The sequence below is a fragment of the Centropristis striata genome, chromosome 1, assembly GCF_030273125.1.
Source record: "Centropristis striata isolate RG_2023a ecotype Rhode Island chromosome 1, C.striata_1.0, whole genome shotgun sequence".
In the NCBI taxonomy this organism is placed as follows: Eukaryota; Metazoa; Chordata; class Actinopteri; order Perciformes; family Serranidae; genus Centropristis; species Centropristis striata.
In genome coordinates this window covers 15263583-15281183 of record NC_081517.1, presented here as the reverse complement: position 1 = coordinate 15281183, position 17601 = coordinate 15263583, and the positions used below count along the sequence as shown (strand labels likewise).

General features: G+C 40.1%; 1 protein-coding gene across 3 annotated transcripts; it reads left to right on the top strand.

Moving 5' to 3' along the window:
* The first annotated feature begins 737 nt into the window (after positions 1 to 737).
* On the top strand, positions 738 to 16979 carry LOC131971852 (E3 ubiquitin/ISG15 ligase TRIM25-like). 3 transcript variants are annotated; one of them, XM_059333496.1, is made up of 9 exons: positions 738 to 1419; positions 3712 to 3807; positions 6139 to 6219; positions 6329 to 6481; positions 8618 to 8777; positions 8999 to 9037; positions 10619 to 10690; positions 11326 to 11403; positions 12704 to 16979. In XM_059333496.1, exons 1-9 carry the CDS (start codon positions 820 to 822, stop codon positions 13255 to 13257), a joined length of 1833 nt encoding a protein of 610 aa, XP_059189479.1. In that variant the 5' UTR covers positions 738 to 819; the 3' UTR covers positions 13258 to 16979. The 3 variants fall into 3 exon arrangements, with proteins under 3 accessions (XP_059189479.1, XP_059189488.1, XP_059189498.1); XM_059333505.1 differs by lacking the exon at positions 10619 to 10690; XM_059333515.1 differs by lacking the exons at positions 10619 to 10690; positions 12704 to 16979 and having other exon boundaries at positions 11326 to 12236.
* The last annotated feature ends 622 nt before the right edge of the window (positions 16980 to 17601 follow it).

Genomic DNA, 17601 nt, shown 5'->3' with positions numbered 1-17601 from the left:
GATGCTTGAAAGTGATTGGTTACTTATTTTTTTTGTGAAAATTGAGGACACGTCCTTCCCTATCTTTTTGTATCTTTTTGAACGGTGTCCTTGAGTGCCAAGAAAGGCACATTCCGAATAAAATGTATTATTATTATTATTATTATTATTATTATTATTATTATTATCTATGTAGTGGGTCAATTTTGCCAGATTATACTGATGCTGATGTGTTTTGTTTTCATAACATCATGTGTGAGTGAGTGGCCTTGACAAGAGGAGATAGTGGTGCATTTGTAGTTCTATGAGCGTTTGCATATCTGTACATGAAAATGCACTTGATGACAGTTAGTTATTGATATATTGAGTATATTAACTGTATATTGCTGTAATTTATCCTGTATTTTGCCAGATTATGGTGATTCTGGGATCGTGATGACGGGGCCCTTGAATATTGTTGCCCAGGGTACAGCAAAGTGTTAATCTGGCCCTGCTGAGGTAGTATGTTCCATGTGTAGGAATACTGCATTCAACAGTACATACTTTGTAAGGGCAGCTGTAGTGCGTACGAAAAGTAAAAATAAAAAGTATGCCATTTGGAATGAGCGAACTAGTCCTTTAATGTCTTCTTATGCCTGTAAGACTACACTGAGGGCAGATACACAAAAGACACACTGACAGGCTGGATGACTTTGCGGAAGGGCTATTCCTGTACCGTGACCCCTCCCCTTCACAACAACACACCGGGAGTGAGGAGGAAAAGCTTTTCCATCACCGGAGCGGAGTCAACAGGCGGATCAGAAGCCATCCGAGCCGAGGTCAGCGGAGAGTCCACCGGTCATGGCCCAGGCGAACATCTCGGTGACGGAGAGCCAGTTCAGGTGTCCCGTGTGCCTGGACATCCTGAAGGACCCGGTGTCCACCCCCTGCGGACACACCTACTGCATGTCGTGCATCAACAACTACTGGGACCAGGCGGATACGGGCCAGTTCAGCTGCCCCCAGTGCCGGGAGACGTTCAGCCCACGGCCGGTGCTCCGGAGGAACACGGTGCTCGCCGAGGTCGTCAACAAAATCAAGCTGAGCGACATGGTCACGCCGCCGGAGCTTTACCTGGGGGGAGTCGGCGATGTGCCGTGCGACTTCTGCCCGGCGGAGAGCAAGCTGAGGGCGGTCAAGTCGTGCCTGGTTTGCCTGGCGTCTTTCTGTGAGCTCCACGTCCTGCCGCACCGGGAGGTGGGCACGCTGCGGCGGCACAAGCTGGTGGCCGCGGTGGAGTGTCTGGCGGAGCGGCTGTGCGCTCAGCACCGGCTGGGGCTGGAGCCCGCGGGGAGCGGCTCCGAGGGGGAGGCCGCGGTGGAGTGGAGCGGGGACTGCCTGCTGTGCGAGGCGGACCAGGAGGAGGTGCACAGTGTGGACGCCCAGAGAGCCAGGAGACAGGTACGGAGACACAAATCGTTGCACTGTCAAAATAATCGCCTGAGTCAGTTTTTGTGTTTTTTTGTTTTTTTTTTGCCTAAATCATCTCCTCATGACGCCGGCCACCTATGGTAAAATCACCAACATCCTCAGTTGATCAGATCATGTGATTTTACCCCTTTAAGATCATCACTTCTTTGACAATTTGCCACATTCATAGGCATCAGATAGTAACCCAGCAAAGAAGAGCTAGAGGGAGATTGTTTAGTTATCAGTTTAGTTTATCAGTGTTTTATTGTTGACACTAATATTGGTAACACTTTATTTTGAAGGTGTCTACATAAGAGTGACATGAGCATGTCATAAACATGACATGGGATGTGTCATGAACATTAATGACACTTTGAAGTAACATTAATGCTCATGATACTTGTCATGTCATGTTTCTGACAGGCTTGTGTGACTCTTATGTAGACACCTTCAAAATAAAGTGTTACCATATCTTGCTTAAGTCACAAAGGCATGTTCAAAAATTGTGTAAGTCATTTATTTCTCTTAAGTTACATAATTTACACACAGTGTTATTACTATGCCAATAGCCACCCTTTGTTACATCCTTTTTGAGTGAAATGATCAATAAATGTCATATGTTTCACTTTTGGTGAAGTTTTTTGTGTTTCCTGCAAAACTTAAAAAAATTAGTTAGGCGATTATTTTAACAGGGTGACTAAATGAGGTTTTGTAATAACAAACCACTCCTAACCTGTTGTTGTGTGTTACTTACAGTGAGACAACACAAAATAAATTCCTCTAATAAACGGATCAATAATTAATCTGATTTAATTCAAAACAATCTATCACACTCTGACCGCAGAAATACACAAAAACAGAGTTATCAGCTCTGTGTAATACTGCAATGTCAACTGTTGAGACTGTCCATATTGTAAATACTGTTTCTAATTTTATATACAGTCATGGGAAAAAAATATAAGACCATTGTTTTCTTCTATTTCTTGTTCATTTTAATGCCTGGTACTACCAAAGGTACATTTGTTTGGACAAATACAATAATAACAACAAAAATAGCTGATAAGAGTTTAATTTAAGAGCTGATATCTAGCCATTTTCCATGGCTTGATAATAACCAAAATCATTATCAAGAAAACCATGGAAAATGTCTAGATATCAGCTCTTAAATTAAACTCTTATCAGCTATTTTTGTTGTTTATTTTTGTCCAAACAAATGTACCTTTAGTTGTACCAGGCATTAAAATTAGCAAGAAATTCAAGAAAACAAGCGTGGTCTAATATTTATTTCCATGACTGCATGATTGTTTAAAGTGTAAATACTTTTTAGATTTCTTGTTAATAATGCTTGTTTTTATTTATTGTTATTTTATTCATGCTTCTTCTATTTTTGCTACACACTTTTTGCATCTGTAACACTGGAAATTGTGGGACTAATAAAGGAATATCTTAAATTATCTTCTTTTATCTTAAGAGAGAATAAAAATAGAACAAAGATTGATTGATAAATGCTGATGGCTGATGATCAGCTTTTTCTTTGTGTGGTTTCGAGTCACTTTAAGTTAAGTACATCACGCTAAAGTAAAGTTACAACAACTTGTGTCAGACCGGTTTTGATTCCAACAAAATGTGCTCCAGCTAATGATCTGCTCCTCAATAAACCTGCTTTCTGTTTATGAGCCCTGTATTTCACCTGTAGCAGAGACTTAGGCAGTGTGTGTCTAAGGGCCCACTGCTGATTGGATTAAAGAATTGAATATGTGTCTTTCCTCCAGAAAACAAACTGGAAGAGACATATTGAGACACATTTGAGATGACATATTGAGATGTAAATGCATCCTGACAGGCCAGTGCCAGAAGACAGAAGGGACCTTGTTGTCTCAGAGGTGGTGGAAAAAATCAGAAGTGTACTAGTGTGCTGCCAGGCCACTTACAGCAGGAGCCGGCTGTGGTGGTTTAACAAATGGGTTTAATCACACAAAATTGTGTCTAATGTGTCCAGCAAAGTGTCAAATCCAGATTAAATCCAACAGCAGAAAATTAAAAATTATGTTTACATCCAAGAATCTATTTATGTGTAAACCTTGCTGCACATTTCACCATGCTTCAGACTAAATCTACAATTGCAAAGTTACATTTTTAACATTATATGTGCAGTATTTTAATAGAAACCACACAAAAATAACTTTTGCATAACAAAATCACTTCAGCTTTCACCTTCTGGACAAACAATAATTTAAAGAGCTGCTCACTAATCTATCTAATCAATGTCTGTGTGTCTGTCAGCTTCAGCTCCAGGAGTCTCAGAGGATCATGCAGGGGAGGACACGCAGCGGAGAGAGAGAGCTGGAGGAGTTCAAACAAAGCTTGGAGTCCCTCAAGGTGACACAAACAAACACACACCCACAGACAAGGTTTTATCATAGCATACTGCTTATCAGCATAAACCTGAAGGATCCCAAGGACTAACTAATTGTACTAACTTGTACTTGCAAGTGCTGCAACACCTGTAATACAGCTATCCAACACCTTACCTCCTAAAGAAAGCATGATACTCTTCCCATCTAAGAAATTCATTATCAGTTCAAGCGTACACTAGATTTAGAATATTTTCACCACTTTTCATTGCCGTCAGACAGTCCTGTTTAACTTTACGTGGGTGGAACTGAAGCTGTTGTCTATGCTCTCTTCTCCAGACTCCTTTGACAAAAACAGTGATTTTACCTCGCTGAGCTTGGGACTTGCTGGTCTGTCGCTGTCTCGATCAGTCAGCTTGTTTGTGTTTTTGTGTGACTTTGGAGTTGGTTTAGATTCACAAAAGTCTCACAATAACATAAACAAACTAACCGATCGAGGCAGCAGTGAACCAGCAACACATGTGTTGTATGATGTAAAATTACTGTTTTGTCGAAGAAGTCTGGTGGCTTTGAAGAGTTTGGAGTTCCCTGTTGGAAAGAGCTGTCTGACATCAAAGTAAAGCAGTGAAAATGTTCGAAATATAGGTTGACCTTTTTTTAAGGTGGCCAAAGCACATTTTGCTGCTGCCCCTGTCCTCAACAATACATTGTTTAGCCTCCATGTTGGTACTCCTGGCTGCTTCGCCAAGCTGGCGGAGTGCAGACTGCCATCTACTGTAGTTAATACACTTAATATGGATGAGTACCTCATATAACTACAGTGGCCCTGAAGTGCAAACAACACCAGAAATTTACACAACACGCCAGCAATTCACACAACACACCAGCAATGCCAATGAATTGCTGGTGTGGTTTCCACTTCAGGGCCAACGTATATAACCCCACTTCAAAAAGTCTGAACAATCCCTTTAAATTAGAAGGATGCATCATTTTATTTTCAAAAGTTGATATGCAATAGGAAAGCTATAATCATGACAGTTTTCTCTTTAACTGCACGTATTTTGCTCCCAGGGATGGATTCATTTCTTCACCATAGAACAAAGTAATTCATGCCAGTTTACAGCCTTAACCTGATACAATATATACAGCAGTGTAGCACTGTATGGGCTATGTAACATGTACATGTACAGCTATGCACATGGGGGTGCAAAGGGTTCTATAAATAGACTTGACTTTTACACAACTGCCCTGGCACAACACACACTCACACACTCGCCTGTCTCTATCTCTCTCACACACAAACACTCCGCCTCACAGGAGCTGTTGTATCAGTTTCCACTGCAGAGCTAATTCAAGTTCCAGTGTCTTTGCCACGCCTTCAGTCTTCCAGGAAGGCCTGTTGCTCCTCCCTCCCCTGAGCATCATCTCCATCCATTAAGCCTGTGGCAGCTCTCGCTTCAAGGGAAAAAGCTGTATTAGCTCACTGAAACATCAGACTGAAAAAGGCCTTTTATCAGATGTTGGTTGTTGTTTTTTTCCACTGCGGCTCAGATGACTTCATTCCAGACCACAGCTACATCAAACTTGCTTTGACTTTTATATTATAATTAGTTTCTATATTTTGTCTGTTAACTTGTCCCACTTGGATGATCTAAAGTCCTTTTCTGAAAATGTTCAGATCTGCTAGAATTATAATTTGGCAGCACACTATGCACCCTTGTCGTTATTTAGTCTGGCAACAGATACAAATATTGTTGTTTTGGTTTAAAATCCCAAAACATCTCAATTTAGTCATGTACTTACTCATGCAAATATGTGGACAAAAACAAAAACGTTGTTGCTGTCCACATATTTCAATTTTTTTAGACAAACTTACAAATTAAGGGCTTCAGAAAAGTATTGTTACAAAGCTATAAACAGGTCCACTATAAACAGGTTTTTATTAGTTCAAGAAAAGTTAGCGTTCAAAATTTTTTTGTTGTAAAAAACTGTATAAAAAAAAAATCAAATTGTGTGTTGAACTTACAATGAAACTTTGCTGATTAAATCTTATATGATTCTTGTCGGAGGATGTTGGAGTTGAACATAACACATCTTTGAAAAGTGTAAAACAATGACATTATTAGATATAGCTGAGATGTATCAATAAATTCAGCTTTCTTCTTTCACGTGTATGTGAAGTTGCCGTTAAAGATTCACAGTTTCTTAAAAAGTGACAGTTTTCTGGATATTTGAATTCCAAGCTTCATGGTGTCTTTAACTAGGCTCCCCTTGTTTTCCTCTGTGTGTGTGTGTGCGTGTGTGTGTGTGTGCGTGTGTGCGTGTGTGTGTGTGTGTGTGTGTGTGTGTGTTTCAGGTGTCAGCGTCGACTGTTTTGGAAGACAGTGAAGCTCTGTTTGCAGACATGGCACTCCGCCTGGAGAAAACCAAGGCAGAGGTGAGGAGCAGAGGACAGAAGTGTCTGATGTAATATTACCAATAGATGTAGCAGTTGGAGTAATAATGATAGCAAACTTTAAATTAGAATGTGTACCTGTGTGCTGTAGGTTCGAGCGAGGCTGGAGGCCAAGGAGCGAGCGGTGGTCGGTAGGGCCGAACGAGAGATGGAGGTGCTGGAGAAAGACCTGGAGGAGCTGAGGAGGAGGGAGGAGGAGATCGGCCAACTTCTGCAAAGCGAGGACAACGCCCATTTCTTACAGGTAAGAAGGAGGAATGCATTGGGGAGTGCAAACCAGAGTGACAACTTCAGTGATGGAGGGGAAACAGATAAATTAACAGCAAAGACAAGTGACACTTGATGTAAAGTTTGGTTAATAAACCTCTATATGCCTGTAAATGAATTACATAAGCATATGAGACCACACACATTGGGAAAATAATTTTTTCACGATTCCCCACAGTCAGACACAAAATGTATGGCACAGACCAGAAGAGCCTTTGTTTATATTTTGCCAGCGGGCAAATATTTGGCAGTGAGTCATATGTAAGTCAGTTAAAAGGGAAGCAGGAGGAGATTTACTTTAGAGAATTAGATTTTTGACATTATATTGTATGTAGTGGAGCACGATCAGCAAAGAGGAAAATAACAAATTCACCAAAGACCAAAAATAAAAAACACAGCCAAAAACATAAGGCAACCTTTGCTGGGATTGTGGGATTTGAAACTATTCAAAGCTGATGCTGCATTGGCCCACTTCCATCTCATCACTATGAATTCTGCAAACAACTTGAGTTTAAAAGACAAAAAGAATATTCAAAATAAGTTGCGTCTTTTGTTCAGTCGCTACTGAAACAAATGCCGTCAAGAGCCAGATCTAGATCTTTATGACAAGAGGCGGTGGTGCTTGTGGAATCACTGCCACTTCTGTCCACAGGGGGCGCCAGAAACAATACAAAATGAAAGTTTCCTTACTTAATAATAAGTGTATATAAAGCATAGACTGTATATAAATAATGGACGTAGTCACCGTGACGTCACCCATTGGTTTGTGGACTGCCCGTTGGAAGCCTCGAGTTCAGCGTTACACTTGTCGGCATCTTGCGTCGCCATCTTGTTTCCGATACGGGGAGCAGACCATATTTGGACTGTGGAGGAACGAGAGGGACCTGGCGACACTGACTACACGCCTCTCTACACCTCAACCTGACTGAGAGAAGCTGCTGCTAATTCATTTTAGCATTAACTGGGATGTTAGTTTTGGCTAGCAAAAACCTAAAACAAAATGTATGTTACTTACCAAAGGAAAATGAACAGCGTCTTCTTGGAGTGTCTGTTAGTCCAGCCAAACACTGAACAAGACATTTTAATGAACAAAACGTTAAAATAAACTGTCATTAAGTGAAAATACAGTGTGAAAGGGTCAAAGTTATGAGACCAAACCGCTAAACGTCTTTTTTATATCTATATAACGTTATATATAACTTTATTGACACGTTGCCATGGATACGCATTGTTCTGCTTCTCTCCTGGTGACGGCTCGCCTTGTTAGTGACCTGTCTATCAAAGGTAGCCACGCCCCAAATCATACTATTCTTTATCTTCTACTTTCTTCTCAATGGGGCCATTATTTGAACTATTAACATCAAATTGTCTTGAAGAAGATTTTTCACTAGCGATTGAGACCATAGTGTTGTCCTAAAAAGTGTTTCTGAGGTAATAAATCAAGTGAGAAGTTTTCTCATTTTGCACTGAAATGAATGGACAGAATATTTTTTCAGCCAAACTTAGCGCCCCCTGCTGGAATTTTCGGTAGAATGCAGCTTAAGGCACTTCCTGGTTTGCCTCCCTGCTCAGACCTGGAGGTTGCCGCCTGATATAAAGATTAAACATTTGGCTTCCAGCCCTTGTGGCATGTAACCCCCTTACAAAGAAAGCAGTTCCACCAAAAAGACATTCCCCCTCCAACAATCTCTTTCATTTAAGTAGCAGATCAAATTTTCTTATATTTTATAAAAAAAATAAAGGATCTTACTACAGATGTGTGGTACAGATCTTAGTTAGACTTCCTGCACCACTATACATCCTTGCATTTGATATTCACCCATTATATCTAATGCATCCTGGAGGCCATAAAAAGTCACCAGAGTGTGTCCTGCATAGAGATATTAGCCTCCAGTGAAGGATGGAGGATGGAGGAGGAACAATGGTTGAGAGGAGAGAATAAATCAGCAGGGACCAGTGGAAAAAGACAGCACATGCTTAAGTGCTATTTTCAAATTCAATTGTACAAGGAATTAAGGAGGCAGGAAGGGCCGGCTGGAGATGCTACGTCAGCCTGTATTTTCCACTCTCTCTCTCTCTCTCCCTCTCTCTTTCTCTCTCTGTATCGACCCAGGCGGCTCCCCTGCTATGCGTCCCTCTCACCACCGGTCGGCACTCTAGAGCCCTCAGCGTACCCACGGAGGGATTTAGTGGTGCCAGGAGAGCGCTGTGCCACCTCCGCAGCCGCATGGAGGAGGTCTGCAGGGAGGAGGTCGACAAGATCAGCCGTGCAGGTACAGCAGATGACCTGCATCCTGGAACATGATCACTAAGGATGATGGGATATGAACAGCATGCTAATAAAGATCCTAAATCATCAAACATGCAATAGCTTAAAGCGCAAAATTAATGTTGAGTGTATACCATTTAGAAACACATATAAAAAGTAGATTTAAGTGCACAAAATGGGTATGTGTGAGCCCTATTTCATGCTATGACTTTGTTTTTCTTCCAGTTAATGAGAACTACGTGTCTGCAGGAGAGTGTGTAAAAGGTAAACATAAGAAACATGATACACACACACACACACACACACACACACACACCTTCTGTGACAGTGTCAGGTCTGAGGTGACCCATTTTTAGCAGGCTGAAGCATTTGACATGACATTTAACACTGCGAGGGACAGTGGACGTGTTAATTATTGATGCAGAAGAGGACAGGCCGATGTCTGATACAACTCAGTCTGGCTCATATCCAGCTTATCACTTCAGTTTAGTTTTTAACTGGAAACAGTCAAATTCAATCAAAACTACTATTTATGACTATGACTATAAACTATTTTTGAGTAAATATATGCAGCAATGCAGTATTAAATAACAGATCTTCAGCAAGTGTGTCTCTCCCTATCACCTCCTGACTCTCACTGAATTGTCCCTCCTGCTTCCATTTCAGTCAAGCTCATAACTTTAGTTGATGATTACATATTGAGGAATTAAATTACTCTGCAGGTGGTCAAGTTCAAAATGTGACCAACGTCAAAACAGGGGTCTGCAAAGGACTACGTAAGGCTTGTTTTTAGTCTAGCAGATTGCTGAAAAAGCCGTTGGCTATGTGATTTTGTGCAGAATACCCAATCCTATTGGCTCATAAAGAGGAGTGAGGAGTCAGCAATCAGTTATGACTAGGGCCGGGACTTGATTAAAAAAATTAATCAAATTAACTAATCACATTTTAATCGCATATAGATATTTGACCTGAGAACAGTGAGAAGTAATTTTTAGTATACCATTGAATAATGCCTGAATACATAAGCTTAAGCAACAAAAATAGTGTTTATTTTTGTTCAAGTCCAACAGACCAGTGCAATTTTTGCCATTAAGTGTAGCAATAGCATATTTAGAAATATAGTACATTTCAGAAATTCAGGTAGCCTATAGGTAGGTAGACCTTCTGTAAACTATAATACTTCGTTTTTTTAAGTAAAACACAATCCACACTAGCTACCACACTAGCCGCTAGTTGCTATATGTTTTTCATTGAGGTGATACTTGAGGCTCGATGTGCTACGGTGATATATAATTTCTTGTTGCATAGCTTGCACACAACCATTGTTGTTGTCTGAACTCATGAACACTAGTTGGTGCTCCAGTATAATCGGTCCGCCTGAAACTCATCCAGTGAGAAACGTTCCGTGGTGCAAAAATAAGTGCAATAAAAATGCGTCAATTTTTTAACGCGTTCATTTTTGTGTAATTAATTAATCTTAATTAACCCGTTAAAGTCCCGGCCCTAGTTGTGATATAAAACGGTCAATAAAATAGGTATTTAAAATATTGTAAATCACCCCAACCATGTGACGTCATTGAGCATACCTTCATAAATGTGGACAGAAAATATCAGGCGAATGGGTCCAGTAGTATGAGAGATTAGCTGTGGACAAACACACACACACACACACACACACTCACACACACAACCAAACATGTAATCTCTTCAGGTTTATGACAGCTTATTCTGTGGACATTCTGGACTAGCTGGGACATTTGTTTTCATCTGTTTTGTTATTATTGGCATTGCTGCGATTTCTGACAGAATATATCAAATACCAATCATATCTGTTGTATTGTGGAGGTGGCAGAAATGTCAGTGCAGAGAACTCCAAACCGCAACAAACACTATCTGCAGGGCAACACACCGCTGCAGGTAAGTGTGGGATTTTTGGTAATTTTTGGTGAACTGACCCTTTAACACAAACTGCTGATTTTTAGCTTCCCAACTAACCTGCAAGAGGAATCATTTTTGGGGAAACACGCTCAATCACTTTTTTGTTAATAAGCGCATTTCCCAAAATGCAGAACTAGTCCTTCATTTCATGCTCGGGCTCCACCTGGTTGAAGTTTTAACCCTTGTGTTGTCTTAACTTTCTGTATACACCACTTATTCTAAGTGTAAAAAATGACACACCTTCACTAAACCTCTCAAAAATTGAAATCTTTGAAATGTAGTGACTTTATTCTTTGGTACTGATGCTACAGCCACACATGCTTGGTATGGTTTGTTTGTTAACAAGGTGACCTTGCAGAATAACCAGGTTTAGATGTATGGAATCATTATTTCCCAGGTACTTCTCTCTGTTTGGGTTCTCTGTGCTTATTTATTTCCTGTCATACATATTTTGCATGTTTTTCTCTCACTCAAGCTCTTTTTTATTTCACCTCTTGTCCTCACTTTCTGTCTCTTCCCCTTTGTTGCCCTCTAAATGCATTTATTTCCATAATATGTACAAACGTATTAAACCCCAGTTTCTCTGTGTCTTTCTCTCTTGTGTCTCCCATCAGTAGCACCAGTGTCCTTCCCTCTGTCCTCCTTGTCCCTGCAGCCGGCCGATCAGAGGATGAGGGCAGCCTACCTCAGGTGTAAGTACCACGTCTATCCATCACCCACAAACTCTCCACCTATACATTACATCCCTTTCTTTCTCCTTCCCTTCCTCTCTGCATCATTTCTCTTCCATTCAGTGAGATCATCCTGCATTTCATCCTCCATCTTGCTCGCTGTCTTCTCTGACAGTCCTCGCTCCTCCCTTCCATCCTTTTCTCTTTCTTCTCTCCATGCTTCAAGTTCACCAGATAATGAGAGTCCTGTTGAGAAATCTGAGAGGCCAGTCTGGATCCTCATCAATGATTGATGGCGATCATACTGTATTTATGACATCCAGGTTCCGTCATTAAAACCAATACCTTGTCCCCAAAAGAAACAAGCCAGTTGACAAGGATGACAGCGTGCCGTCACCTTGTTAGGCGTTAATAATTAATTTGGTCAGAGGAGGATTAAGGTTATGTGTCATTTTCCGCCACCGCAAACACTGGATGAGTTAACAATGAGAACAACTCAACTCAAGAAACAGGAAAGAAATATATATAAGACTTTTTTATATTTTCAAACTTTTGTATAGTTTTGGAGGTGTGTGATCATAACCAAAGGATTGGTAGATGAGACGTTAAGGATAATCAGAGTTATCACAATTCATGAGTAAAAGCATGAATGTCTTGTTGAGAAAACAGGTAGTTCAACTAGTTTATTAAACAACTGATCATTTAAGTAATACCAGGTGAATCCCAGCCAGCTAAATGACTACTGATGCCATTGCCTACGAAGAGTAAAGTTCTCTCCTTGGAAAATAAGTTGTATCTGTTTGTAGTTGTGTTTAGAAAAGCTTGATGGTAACACCAAAATTCAATATAACTTTTGAAAATGTGCATAACAGTTTTTATGCTCCCTTGAGGTGTTTTTTGTCTTTAAAAAAAAATAAAGCTGTTGCTGCTCTGCCAGGAAACCTCATGTCGGCACCTCTTTTTTTTTTCTTCTCACTCAACCTCTACTTCTTCTCTTTGTTTATTTGCTCTAAACCAGCTGATGGAAACATCTCTAATTCACACTTTCTTTAATGCCACATTTCAAAATTTTGCCTTTAATTTTGACTTTAATGGACTTCAACATGTCTTGTCTGACCGGCAATGTCTCTAAATTTCAGGAGTTGAGACTGGTTACATACATTTCTGCAGATCAAAGTTAGAATTTGGATTTGGTTGCAGATAATATAGTTTTAATAAATGTGTGATTAAGTCTCTGCATCCCTGCATGGCTACTATTACAATGCATGCACAAAGTTTTTAAATTCCTGCCTCTCGACCTCTTCTCTTTTCCTCCCTCCAGATTCATGTCGTCTGTCCTTGGACCCTGATACAGCCCACCCCACTCTGGTTCTCCTGGAGGGGCCCCAAGGTGCCCACTGTGGCGAGGAGCCCCAGTCCTACCCCTCTCACCACCAGCGCTTTGACTCGGTGGCCCAGGTTCTGTGCAGGGAGGGCCAGTTCGGGGGAGCCAGCTACTGGGAGGTGGAGTGGCGGGGTGGGGGATGGGTCGACATCGGCGTCACCTACCGTGGTATTGGACGCAAAGGTGGCGGGAAACCCTGCCTGCTGGGGCGCAACGAGAACTCCTGGCGCCTGAGGTGCACGCACGCCGGATACGCTGCCTGGCACGACAACCGTAAGACCACGGTGGCTGCGCCGCCCTGCCCGAGGATCGGCGTGTTCCTGGAGCGCCAGAAAGGAGCGCTGTCCTTCTACAGCGTGTCGGACACTGTGGTGCTCCTGCACACATTCCGTTGCCCGTTCTCTCAGCCGCTATACCCGGCCTTCCGCCTGGACCTGGACTCCACCCTGCTCATCTGCCCTTATGATGGAGGCAATGGTAACCAAACCTAACCTAACCGTGTCCCCCTTCTTCACCCAGGACCTTAGGGTTAGGGTTAACCCTTAACTCCTGCAGGAAAGGGCTGATCACTCTGCTTATGACTATTAACACTAAAAATATGACTTGAGGTTGCTTGTGAAGAAGCATCACAGTCATTGAAGACTTTTCTTTTATTACATGTTTTCTTCCATTTTTTTTGTGAGTGTGTCTGAAAACAGATTTTCAAAAAATTCCATTTGTTTGTAGAGAAACCTCTTTAAATCGCTGTACAGTGCACACATTAAATGCTCATAATATGCATTTTTCACAGCACACATTATGACCTGTTTGGTAGGAAAAGCACAGGAGTTACTAATAACATTAATAGTCGTGTTTCCACTGAGTATTTTCTTATTACTTTTTGGAAAGCGGCTGAGTGTTTTGGCTACGTCCACAAGTTAGTTCCCATCGACCTCTACCCATACAGGTACTTTTGTAGCAGCTAACCAACACGGCAAGCAGTGTTGACAACTTAGCATCTTTGTTGCTATATATAGCGACTATTCAGACCCCTCTAGCGACTCTTTTTCAAAGCGACTAGCGACAAATCTAGCGACTTTTTCTGGTGTTATTGGAGACTGTTGGAGACTCCTTCCTACTCTTCTTAATGAGTAGCAGGCACCGTCCCAAAGCACTCACAAGCGGCCCAGTCCTCCCGCAGCAGTCTCTCCCAGCTGCAGTCAGAGCAGGAGCTGTTAACCCCTCAGTGTCCAGTCTGCAAATGAGTCGCCGCCTCAACCGTATCCAATCAGCATCGACTAGTTAGTATCAGCTCAGTAGTGACTAAGAAAAGTAGCTTCCCAAGGCAGGTACATTCTGAGCCGCTACCTGAGCTGCTCTCCCAACCCACACCCTGAGCAGCTAACTAGAGGGAAAAGTACCTAATGGAAACACACCTAATAATGACATTAATCAGTGCTTGTGCACATACATTTAGTTATCTAGGGTAAAGTACCCAGCAACCCACAAGCTATGAAATCACTTCCTTTGTGATGTGAGTATCTGACTGAGTATCTCTGGCCACGCTTGAGAAATACCATTCCAAAGAAGGAGTTTTTTGGCCGTTAAAGCACGTAAACATTGTAGAAACCCAAATTAAAATTATGAACCTGAAAATAATCCCTTCAAGTGTCCCAGTAAACCGTGACAGTGCGACAGTGAGCCAGGAAGCAGAATATTTAGGATGCTGCAACTGAAACTGTTTTCTTTTATTATTTACACTTGTGTTTTTCCGTCTGTGATATTTCAAAATGTGTACTGTGAAAATGCCTATTTAACAAAGGTGAGCAAAGAAATGCTGTGATGAATAGAAACATCAAAAACATCTTGTTTTTATGGTTTGAAATTTAAAAAACAACAACTTTTTTTTAAATTTGCCAATTTAAAAGAAAAGTATGTGGGGAAATATTTTTTTAGTCTGATTCAACAACACAAAGAAACTAAAAAGTATTCCTTATTTGTGTCTGGTTTGCTTTGTACTTTGTTGTAAATATGTTTTATGGGATTTTTTTTGTGTCAGTGTTTGGTCAAGGATTTTTATTTTATTTCACTCTCTACAATGTAAATTTGAATATTTAGTAATTACGACTACTTAAATATATACACAGCAGTAGATTTTTTTCTCACTGCCATATGACATGGGGAAACCTCACTTTTACTCATTTTTCATGATGGAAATGTTACCTGCAAAAGAGACCTAATTAAAGGCCATATTGTAGCATTTTTTTTCTTTAGGACATGATTGTCATGTTTTTTTAGGCTGCTTGGGGTCATTTTCTTTCATTTAGGGATAAATCAGAATGCCATCAATTATAGTTGTAGTTTGATATCTGGGAGATATGTTTACTCTCTTTCTCGCCCCGAGCTTTAATGAGGTAGAAAGATGATCCCACCATGCTGTCTGCACCAAAGGTAACAAAATTCCCCTTCCTCAGCACCTCTGTGTGTACCCATACCTCTCTGTGAACCCATAGACTCTATAAGAAGTGGAAGTAGCCACCCTGATGTCATCCATTAGTTTGGGGACTAGCATTTTGAAGCTTTGGGATTGGCATTTTGGTCGTCATCTTAGTGTTATGGAGCCAAAGGTGACCATAATTTGCAGATCTGACAAGTTCATGGCTGTTTAAATATAGACAGTGCCATTAAAATGCATTGCTACACCACAAAATAGCTTCATCCTAAAAAAAATAAAATCCTAAAAAAAAAAAAAAATGAAGATCATGCTGTATTGAAAAAACCTGAAAGCAGCTATCGAGATCATTATCTCGTTAGGACAATTTTTACTGAGCTAATAAATCAAGTTCCCATAGACTTTTATATAATCTGACTTCTTTTTGCAACCAGGGTAGTCGCCCTGCTGGCCATAAGTAAGTATGCAGGTTTATGGCACTTTTCAGACCCGAAGGCTACATCTACTTCTGTTATACAGTCTTTGTATATAGCATTCAAACACAAGAGAGAAAGAGCTTCTCATCTAACTGGCAAGAAAGCAAAGCATGATTCCCAAAATGTCAAACTGTTCTTTTAACTCTACATTCACATCGCAGGTCTTCATTCTCAATTTCAAATTTCTGTGTAGGATTGATTTTTTTCCCAAGGACCATCATATCTGTGTCAGTATATACCTAATATTAAGGTGATGTTTTAAAAGGCACATGTACACACAAGCCTCCACTGCCTGGCTGTGATGTCGTGACCAATAGTTAATGACTGAAAATGCAATGCTGGTAAATTATGTTTTGCGTGGAGTAATATCAGATGTGTACCTTGCATGCCTCCAGATCCAATCCTATCATCATATACAATCAGATATAACTCCAGTCTTATTATTACATCATATCTAGAAAAAATGACTTATTGCAACTTAAAATATGGGTGTTGGATACATTTGAAACATATCAGAACAAGAACTTGACCACTTTAACTAAGCCTGCGACTGTTTCCGCCTTGATTGTAGCATTACAAGAGACAAGGATCTTCTTGTGATGCTAATTGTAACACAATTTCCAATTGTGAAAGTAACCTTGCCTTCCATCTGAATGGATGCCATACTGTAGCCACAGTTTTTCTTGGACTATGGGCTTGTTTTTCTCCGTCTCATTTAAGTTTTGTTTTTGGAACGGTGCTCTTCCAGAGGAATGTGATCACTTGACCCTGCACTGTGTGAGGCCATTCCAAAGAGACAACGTACATAGAATCTAATTATAAACCTTGTTTGTCAAACAGTTCTGAGTAGATCCTTGTTTCTGTCTGAAAGTAAATTTAACATTTTACAGAGTCCATACAACATAAGAAACAAGGATCTAGTCAGAGCTTCAATAAAACAATAACAGCAAATATCTTACACATATCAGAAAACCTAACAGGTATTACATCTATGCTACACAACACCTTGGACAAGCATTTCTGGAAAATGATATTTCTGAATTTGCCAACCTGACCTTATCAGTCAGGTCAATCCAAAGTACGAACACATTTTTTTTGCCATGAAGTGCATTATTTCATCTGTACTACTGTATCATGAACTCTGTAAAGTTTTCTCTTGTAGCCTTTTCTCCACCTGTTAACTCACAGGGCTTTGGTTTCTTAAGTGAGTGTAAAATATGTTGTAATTGTCAGAGTGTTGTTTTTTCCAAGAAGAGTTCAATTCACCTTGGCTCGCAATAAAATGACCCATGGAGGTCTAAATTGGCAGTTTGAGGTTTTTTTTATATTGTTAACTGGAAACATGAATAGAATTTAAAAGGATTTATCCAAGAGGAGTTGATACAACAGATACTGCTATCTATGTTATACACAAAGCTGAAGTCATGGTTTATCCAGTGAGTGGTTGCAGCATATACTGTTTTTTATTAGCACAATAGTAATGACATTTAACCCTAACAGGCAAGATTTCACTTGTAAAGGACTCGCATCTTCCCTATTTATGGTTTAATACTAAAAAGTATGTATTATTATTCATATTATTATGAAGATTTCCTTTATTATTCCCACAACAGAGACATTTCCAGAATTACAGCAGCAAAGTGGACAGCAAAATAACAATAAATAGTAAACAAGCAGTATAAACTAGAAATATAAAAAAGGTATTAACAATTTAACAAGTGAAAAATATAAAAAAGTATTTACAATTTACAATTCAAGCAAATTGAAATATAAAAAGTATTACCAATTTTACTATTATTTATTAATAATAATATTTTATTATTATTTATATTTATTATATTTATTTTTCATATGCATTTCAATAATATGACAATTCAATCCTTAAAGCAAATTATCTCAGATCCTTAATTTTTAAAAATCACAATCTC